The sequence below is a fragment of the Larimichthys crocea genome, chromosome XVI (assembly GCF_000972845.2).
Source record: "Larimichthys crocea isolate SSNF chromosome XVI, L_crocea_2.0, whole genome shotgun sequence".
NCBI classification, from domain to species: domain Eukaryota; kingdom Metazoa; phylum Chordata; class Actinopteri; family Sciaenidae; genus Larimichthys; species Larimichthys crocea.
In genome coordinates, this window is record NC_040026.1 from 13,958,353 (window position 1) to 13,967,247 (window position 8,895).

The 8,895-nt window shown below is 39.3% G+C and overlaps 1 protein-coding gene across 1 annotated transcript in view; it reads left to right on the forward strand.

Moving 5' to 3' along the window:
- The window catches only part of cspg4 (chondroitin sulfate proteoglycan 4), a 69,907-nt gene extending 63,961 nt beyond the window's left edge, over positions 1-5,946 (forward strand). Inside the window, exons 10-11 of the mRNA XM_019276661.1 lie at positions 364-547; positions 1,668-5,946. Coding sequence (XP_019132206.1) covers positions 364-547; positions 1,668-3,526 — 2,043 coding nt within the window. The 3' untranslated portion in view covers positions 3,527-5,946. The remainder of the gene's footprint in view (positions 1-363; positions 548-1,667) is intronic.
- The last annotated feature ends 2,949 nt before the right edge of the window (positions 5,947-8,895 follow it).

The following is an 8,895-nucleotide window of genomic DNA, read 5'->3' on the forward strand; positions in this document are numbered from 1 at the left end:
AGCGCGAACACAGGCTGTGTCGCATTCCAGTTCTCCAACCCTGATCCCAGTACAGCCGAGCCAAACCACTGCTGCAGCCATTTGAGCTCCCATTTTGCTGTGGTGCTTTCAAACGTCAGAGGGAAAGAAAGCAATAAAATATTTTACCAAACTAAAATGTCTTTGTCTTTTAAAATCACTTCAGTAAAAACACAATTCAGTATCAAGTGACTGCAATTGTGGTGTCACTGATCAAGCTCATAGATCAAGACATTGTCTACAGGATAAACTCCAATATTTGGCCGAAATACTCAATGTCGTTAAAGTTTTTTTTTTTTTTTTAACTCACCAAAATCTTCTGATTTTGTTTCCTCTAACACACAGCTGGAGTCAGGAGCAGTCTTCTATGAGCACCAGATACCCGATTGGCCTTTTTGGGTTGCAAGGGACTCCATCGGGCTCACTCTGTCATCCCAACCAGCCCCAGACGTCCATCACATCCTGCCCATCACCATCTCTTTTTATGCTGCTCACAGCAACATCTCCTCACAGCTGTGGAAGAACAAAGGTAAACGATGAAGTGATAGAGGAGCACGATATTTTTGTAATAAATGACATTGTTTTGTTTTTTGAAATGGCCACTCTAATAAATCAGTGTCTAAATAAATGACCACTCCATCACTAATTTAATATTGTAGTCATTGTCTAAACAGTTCCACGGATGTTGAGATGGACAGATGAGTGGCTGAGCCTGTAAAGCCCCATTAGGAGGCTCTGCCTAAAATAATGGTACTCAAGTGACAACGTGGAAATGCTGTTGCCATAAGAGATTAATGATTACATACTGGAGGAATTCACTTGTTACAGCAGCTCGTTTACACGAGGTGGATAAGAAATTACTCACAAATAAGAAAGATACAGAAAAAAATAAAATGTACCAGAAATAGAAACAATAAAATAGTTATATACACTATAAACACCTTTCAAGTATATACTGATATACGTGTTGGATGATGATTTCAAAGCTGGATTTAGAGAATTATTAATGTTCCCAAACCTAAAGTCTTTTGAGCATGAAAAACTCAATAATGCAGTCATTTTATTTTAGCTGTTTCCATTCACACACTGGTATCAACTCTATTTCTTTAATTTCATTTCATTCATTTTTATGAGAATGTTACAAATTCTGCAAATTCTACAAAGTAAGTGTTGTATTTCTACTTGTTTGCATTGTTTAAAAGTATTTTATTTTGAAAATCTTGTTTTTTAAGACTATGTGGAACAATTGTGAAATGGTTCAAAGAAATCTGATGAATTTGAAGTTTATTTGAAGATTTAAAAAAAAAAACACCTTAATTCACCCAGCAGTCACAACTGAGTCACTGGTTTTAGAATAACTTTCACTGCCTAAACAGTGTCATAAAAGGACAACAAGCCCCCTGCTCCATCTGTCTTTCCTAACATGCCAACAGCCATAATGTAAATGTAAATGTACTTTATTTATACAGCCCTTTACAACAGTCCTTTCGGTGTACCAAAGTGCTTTACAGTAGACAATAAATAACGAGAACAATAGGTAAAAAACAAACAAAATAAAAACAATAAAAACAATAAAATGCAACAAAATCATGTACTGTCAAATAATGTACTGTGCTGCATAATTAGATATTGTTATTGTCTCTACTCAGGTCTGGAAATTGTGCAAGGCCAGAGGAAAGTCATTGACGATTCAATTCTTGATGCCTCCAACCTTCTAGCTAGCCTACCTGAAGATCAGCGAGATGATGTGGATGTAGTTTTTGAGATTAAGCATTTCCCGGACCATGGTCGTATCACCCTGGCTGGTCAGGACCTACCACGAAATGCCCCATCCTTCACGCAGGAAGATTTAACTCAAGGAATCGTGGAGTATCTTCATGATGACTCAGGAGCCCCCACAGACAACTTGTCTTTCAGGGTCCGTCTGAAGTCAGAGGGTCGTAGTGTAGCTTCACCTGCTGAATCTGTGATCCTGGAGGAGGTCTTTAACATCTCAGTCAAACGCCGTGGATCTGAACCCCCTGAACTGGTTACTGTAGATATGCTCTTGGAGGTTTTTCAAGGCTCCATGACCATCTTGACCAAGAAGCATCTTAACACTCAAGATGAAGACAGTCCACCAGATGAGGTGCACTTTAAAGTGACCAAAGCTCCTAGCAATGGTCGACTCGTTGATTCATTCATAAAGGACCCTATTTCTGAGTTCACTCAAGAGATGATCAATCGTGGACAGGTGGGCTTCTACAGCAATGGAAGCCTTGCAGATGGCTTTATAGAATTCATCATATCAGATGGAGAACACCAAACAGAGCCGCACACACTGCACGTTGGTGTCCTAGCTCGCACACTGCTTCTAGACAAAGCCCCTGAGATCAAGGTGAAGCAAGGCGATGATGAGACGCTGGTGACTGAGGAGATGTTGAGGGCTACTACTGGGGGGCCTGTTGAGGAAGACATCCTCTACAAGATCACAAGTGTTCCTAAATATGCAGCGGTCATGGTAGATCGGCAGCCTACATCCGCCTTTACCCAGAAACAGATCAAAGAAGGCAGAGTCAGTGTCCGCTTTGTTAAGTCCACTTCACCTCGAGACAGTGTTGCATTTGTGGCCCGCAGCCGGGCTGCTAATGTCTCCTCTGTCCTCAACATCACAGTCCAGCCTCTGGCCAACATTGCTCAGGATCCTCTCTTACCCCAAGGTTCTCTTGTCCAACTGGACAGGAAGCTTCTCGATGCCACTCCCCTGGCAAACAAGACCAGAACCTCTCCCACATTTACTGTTATTCAACAGCCAAGGGGGGCTCATTTTGTGAGGTATGGAAGTCCTGGGGCAGGCCAGCCAGTAGACACATTCAGCCAGAAGGACCTGGATGAGGGACGTGTAGCTATGGAAATCCTAAATAGCTCTTCTGGATCACGAGATGGTGTCACTCAGGATGAGGCTCGCTTCTTGCTCAAAGCCCATGGGGTTCCTCCTGCAGAATGTGTGCTTTCCTTTCAGACAGGCCCCTACAATGCCTCTGGCATCTACCCTGCCAAAATGTTAAGGATTCCCCCAAAGGACAGTAATGAGCTCCCTGGTGTAGGTGGGTCCCCTCGTGCCACTCCAGCTAGCCCCCACTGGAAGGGCAACATGGACTGGCCCCATGGAGATGCCCCCACTACAACATCTTCTGGTTCTGGCTCCCATGGGAAACCACATGTTTCCAGGCGCAGTAACTTCTGGTCTATTCTCATCCCGATCATGGTAATCCTCCTCCTCTTGCTGCTGGCAGCCATCTTGGCCTACTACCTGATCCGTAAAAACAAGACAGGCAAGCATGATGTCCAGACGGCAGCAACCAAGCCCAAAAATGGAGAGGTGGCCAGCACAGAAACCTTTCGCAAAACTGACCCAGTCAATAACATCCCCATGTCCAACATGGACTCCAAAGACACAGATCCGGAGTTGTTGCAGCACTGTCGGACAACAAACCCGGCCTTGAAAAAGAACCAGTACTGGGTCTGAGACACTTTGAGATAGGACACAGAGGGAGGTGGATTGTCAAGTGTTTGAAAGCCTCCTCAAATCATTCCTCTCAGTATTAAAGACCTCTTGCCACACCAGTTTAAAAGAAAATTATTTTTTGACATCATTGGTTATTTACTCTTCTCAATATAACTGTGGACAAATTCTCAGGCAATGAAACACTGAATACTTATTGGCAAAAAAAGAGGCAGTTTCTTATCTAAGGAGGCTCATGCCATCTCTATTTATTTGAGTTTTATCATTCCTCTTTGTCAAAGGGCACAAATAAAGACATAAACATGCCATGTGTTTGCAAACAGTATTGTGGGTGTGCTCTGACATTGTATTCAATATGATATTATAGGCCATTATTATTCATTTGTGTGGCTAGGTAATTTAAAGTCTTTGTAATAGTTTGATTTTAGTTTTTGGTTCATCAGGAAAGTTGATAAGCCTTGTATATAGATGGTGAGGTAAATATATGCTGTATTATCAAGAAGATGAAAAACTGCCTCTTTGTGTTTTCTCTTTATGTTTTTAACATACCGTTGTCTTATGTTTCTCAGGGCTAAATTCAGTTTAAAAAATAGTACAGTATTTTGGAAAATGGGTTCATTCACCTTTTCAGAGTTAGATGAGAAGATGTATATTACTATCTGTTAATTACTAAATTATAGCTAAAGAATTTGGCTGTAGTAATTGTAGGCCTCTTAAAGCTCTCAATTTGTATAACCCATACAAAAACCACAGTATGAAAACAACATGTTTTGGTTTTATGGTGCCCATTTCTTGGCCAGATGCAATGACTGATCTGGCTGATCAAACATACTAGTTGTTTCCCAAATATGAGCGTGTCAATCTTCTCATCTAATTCTCTGTAAGAGAGCGAGTACGTTCCCAAAATGTCGAACTATCACTTTAATGTCATCACACGCTAATGCTTTCGTAGTTTGACTTTTGTGTGAAAAGAAAAACTGAAAAACCTGTTGGTGCAACATGCACAGGTTTGATTGAATTTAGCTCCGAGTGATATCATCATTTGTCATATGTTATTATTTCTGCATGCTTCCAGAGTGCTTGTAAATATTCACTGGACTGGCAAAGCACTGACCACAAAACTACACAGTGCACAGTTTGTAGACCATGAGAAGGATGTTATTTCGGTAGTATTGGCGTTAAACACATCTGTACTGGCTGACAGGCAGCGGTGAGGTCATCTCAAACTGGGATGTTTCCAGTTTCCATGTCTGCAATTAAGAATTCATTTTTTTAAAAACTGGTTGCTGCTGGTTTGGGGAAAATAAATAAAATGCTCCACTTGTTAAGTTGCATTGAAATAAACTAAAATTGACCGTTTGTTTTTAAGTTTTCAAAGCTATTTTTGATTTTTAAGCATTCCATATGTAAGCTGAATATACACACTGTCATATATTGAGATCATGATCTTTTTTTTTTTTTTACTCTTTAGACTTTTTTAGATTTTGTATGTTGAAACTAAGAAGAGCGTTACTGTAAATCTGATCTTCTTGTTCCTCTTTAGACCTCTTTATTGTCACTCTGTGACAGTCATCTGGCTGTTGAATGTTAAGTATTAAGGTGGAGTAGAAAGTGTACAAAGAGAGAATCAGATAACTTTTTTAATCCACTAAAGAAAAGAAATACTCAAACAACAACTTCTTGCTACTATTTGCTGTACATTTCTTTTCTCATGCTGTATACTGATGACACATTATTCTTCATTAGTCATATACTGAATATACAATATTTTGTTTGCGGTATTCATCTTCTAATGATCTTATATTTTTGTAGTGTTTTGAGAGCAGGTAATGTAGATTTTACAAACAGCACAGAGCTCAGGAAGTGATGTGTTCAAGGAGACTGTGTATTTCTAGTTACAGATAGCTGAAATAAAAATATTGGTCCCTCTGTCAAGTTTCACATCCTCATCTTACCAGTTATATGTGTAAATATTCGGTTTTTGAGTAAGATTATTTGTGCTTGATTAATGTCTCTTTCTCTCTCTCTCTTTGTTGCATCAAAGGTATATATACATGTAACCACATTCAAACATTCAATTAGACTACAAAGCATGTGTGTCTTTATGTGTGAGTGTGTGTTTGTGCAGGTTCCCATCACTCCACTCTGTCACTCATCTGTTTCATGCTTCCTCACAGCTGAGTTCATTGCAGAGTTTAAACTCTGCCCCTTTTTATTATTTATTATTTCTGTCATTTCCCATACATCAATTCATTCAAGTCCTGTGCTTTGTCAGAGATTAAACTGTAATTGCAGGTGCCTTTACAAATAATAGCAAAGTTTATATTCTGAGCAAGAGAATTCTGAACAAGAGAAACGTCTGTTGCTGCAGTCTGCCTTTGTGCTTGTTCTTGGCGCTGATAGAAATAAAAATGTTCATGCAACACCTGTGTTAATGGTCTTATGAGTGATGCTGTTGTTCTACTGACTTCTGATGTAACACTGCTTCTGTTTTAAAGCTCAAAGAAAAGTTTTTTAAAGATCACCTCAGCGTGATGGGAAATAAATCCATGTTTTAGTGTCTTTATGCCATGATAACTGTAGTTCAACTCTTATCTTGGCAGAGTAGCTGCAAAGTGGTTTTCTTCAGGTCATTTAAACTGCAGGAGCCTGTGTTCAACACAGAAAAAGCACAGAGAGAACATTTCTCCAGTGTTACCCTGTATTCTTCGTTTCCCAGTGGAGTTTAAAATTAAATATAGATTTTCAGTTATTGCTAAAAAACAAGCCAAAGTTCAGAATTGTTCTGGCCATATAGGGTTGGATGCTTCCATAACTTAAAATAAAGGGGGATCTTCTGAATTAGCTGACAATAAAAAAAAACATATTCTCATTCTTTTTTAAATAGATGCTTTTGCTCTTTTGTGTTATTTCTGTTTTATTCTGATTTCTTGCTCTTGTGTCTGTTATATTCTACGCTAAACGCTTTTATTGCGAAGCACGCTTAACTTTTGTTTTGAAAGTGCTACATAAAGAAATCGTCATTCACATCATTTCAGCCTGAAAATTGTAACAATAGAAAAGGCTGCCATTCTAAAGAAAAACTTTTTTCTTTTTTTCATTTCATTTTGGGCCATTTTTGCTTTGGTAGTTGCTGTTCATGCAACAACTAATGTTACATCACTTTTAGAGCTGCGCTATATATTTCATTTTATTTAACTTGTTTATTCCAAGGACAGCTTGTGTATACTGGCTAAGGTGTTAGTGCTAGTCACTAATGTTACCTTTCAGCACAACATAATGACAGTACATGCTGCTGAATTATGTATTTGTATTTTTTTATTTGTATGTTGTGTTGAAATGTAATGCAAATGTATGTCTATTCAAACCAGACTCATGAATGAAAAATAAAATATCTAAATAATATATACTAGTTTGATTTTTTTGGCAATAGCATTAAAGGCCACAGTGATGGCTTGATGGGAATTGGGGAAAATTAAGGATTCATTTAATTAAAAGATATGAATGAAAATATTCTTTCCAACCAATAGACACAGCCTTGTCTGTTTTTTATTTATTTAAAATAAAAGAAAGTGCTGCATCTTTCCCTGGGAAACTTTTTTTTTTTTGGTCAATCTGCTTTTTATAAATGTTATAAGTGACCACCAGGTGGCGTTAGGGTGCAGACAGGCTTTTGAAGAAACCAGTTCTAAACAGGCATTTGTCAGCATTTAACAAGGATCTCTCCATCCGTCATTCTTTCCAGTGAATGGCCTTTAGTTCAAGTGTTTCTCTCAGCTTTTCACATGTTCCTGCTCTCCTGTCTTCTCCTGGTGTCACTGCTCTGCCATTGGTCGGTCTGTTTCTCTCCTTCCCAGTGCTCACCCTGCAGGTTTCATGAACTGCTTGGCACAGCTGTTGCTCCACATGTGTCTGCTTATGTCACTGTGCTGTGCATGTCAAGACTGTGTATGCTCTTTGAACTGAATACAATGAGGATCATGTATTTTACTGCGCTTCAAAACATTTGAATGCAAATGAAACACAACAATGTCTCATTTGCCACTGATGCCAGCTGTGCACATCCAATTCTAAACCTAAATTTAGGCCTTGTTTACATGTACGCGGGTATTTTTAAAAACGGAGACATTTCCCTTCGTTTGTACCTATCTTTTACACGCAAACGGTGACTTCTCCTCTGAAAACGAATCTTTCTAAAAACTCAGAGTTTTAGGCAGCTGATGCGCCAAAAGTGCGACCAATGTTTACACTTTTCATGTGTTTGCATTTGCATACACAGCTGATGTATCATGTTGATGACCAGAGACGAATGAGGGCTCGGAGTTCAGCAATTTTGCCACTTCTCCCACCTATTTGAAGACCCAGTCGCCGTCACCGCCAACGTCGCTGGTTTTGGGTCTGACCCGGGCGGACTGCTGTCTGGTGGGATAATTTTGAAAATGAAGTGGTTGTCCCGGAGGAGTGGTGTATGATGGCGCTCGATGGCGTATTTATGCGGGTTGATGTAAACGAAAACTTTTTTGAAAACAATGCTATGTGCACGATGTTATTTTGGAAAACGGAGGGAGGGAAATATTCGTTTCTCAACATACCCGGCTATGTGTAAACGTAGCCTTAAACTGAACTAAACTAAAGCTGAACAATTATAGAGTCTAAACTGAACTGAAACTAGCAAATGCCCTTTAAAATGTGGAAGTGAAATTCCAGTAACAAAAGCAAAAATGAAAGTGATAGTAAGAGCAAGCCTGGTGGATGTTTAACTGTATCTAGGGGATACTATAAGGAGTTTCTTTTCTCGAAAGATCGAACAACAACAACTCTATTTTGTTGCCATGCCTTCATAAGCATGTATTCATATCCTTCATATCATCTTAACTCTGCTACCAAACATGCAAACCATGTAGAGACTAAGTATATGTGTTTGAGGAAAAGTCCTTCTCCTGATACTGTTTGGACGCCACCCACTGTCCATTCCCACTGATAAGCTTGTGTATGTCGGAGTTGGATGTTTCTTTGTAACCACACGCCTCTCACTAAATCTGCTTGGGATTCTTGTTTTCAAATGTCTTTCTTAAAGCAGGACACGTCTTTAATGTGTTTCAGAGAGAATGAGCTGATTGGAACAGTCCCAATCTCATTCCTGACGGTCTCAACAGACCAACGGGAATGAAAACACACACAAAGAGGGGAGGAGGAAGCGTTTTTAAGATGCCATGATGATAAATGCTTCAGCTTTTTGCTTAGAAGTAGGAAGTGTCACATCTGATTGTTTTGGCTTGCATTACGCTTGGCTTTTAAAAGGCTGCTATAGTAACATGTCAGTGAAGACAGATAGAATTGTCCAGTTGTGTTTGGAGGATTAAAGAGTTGAA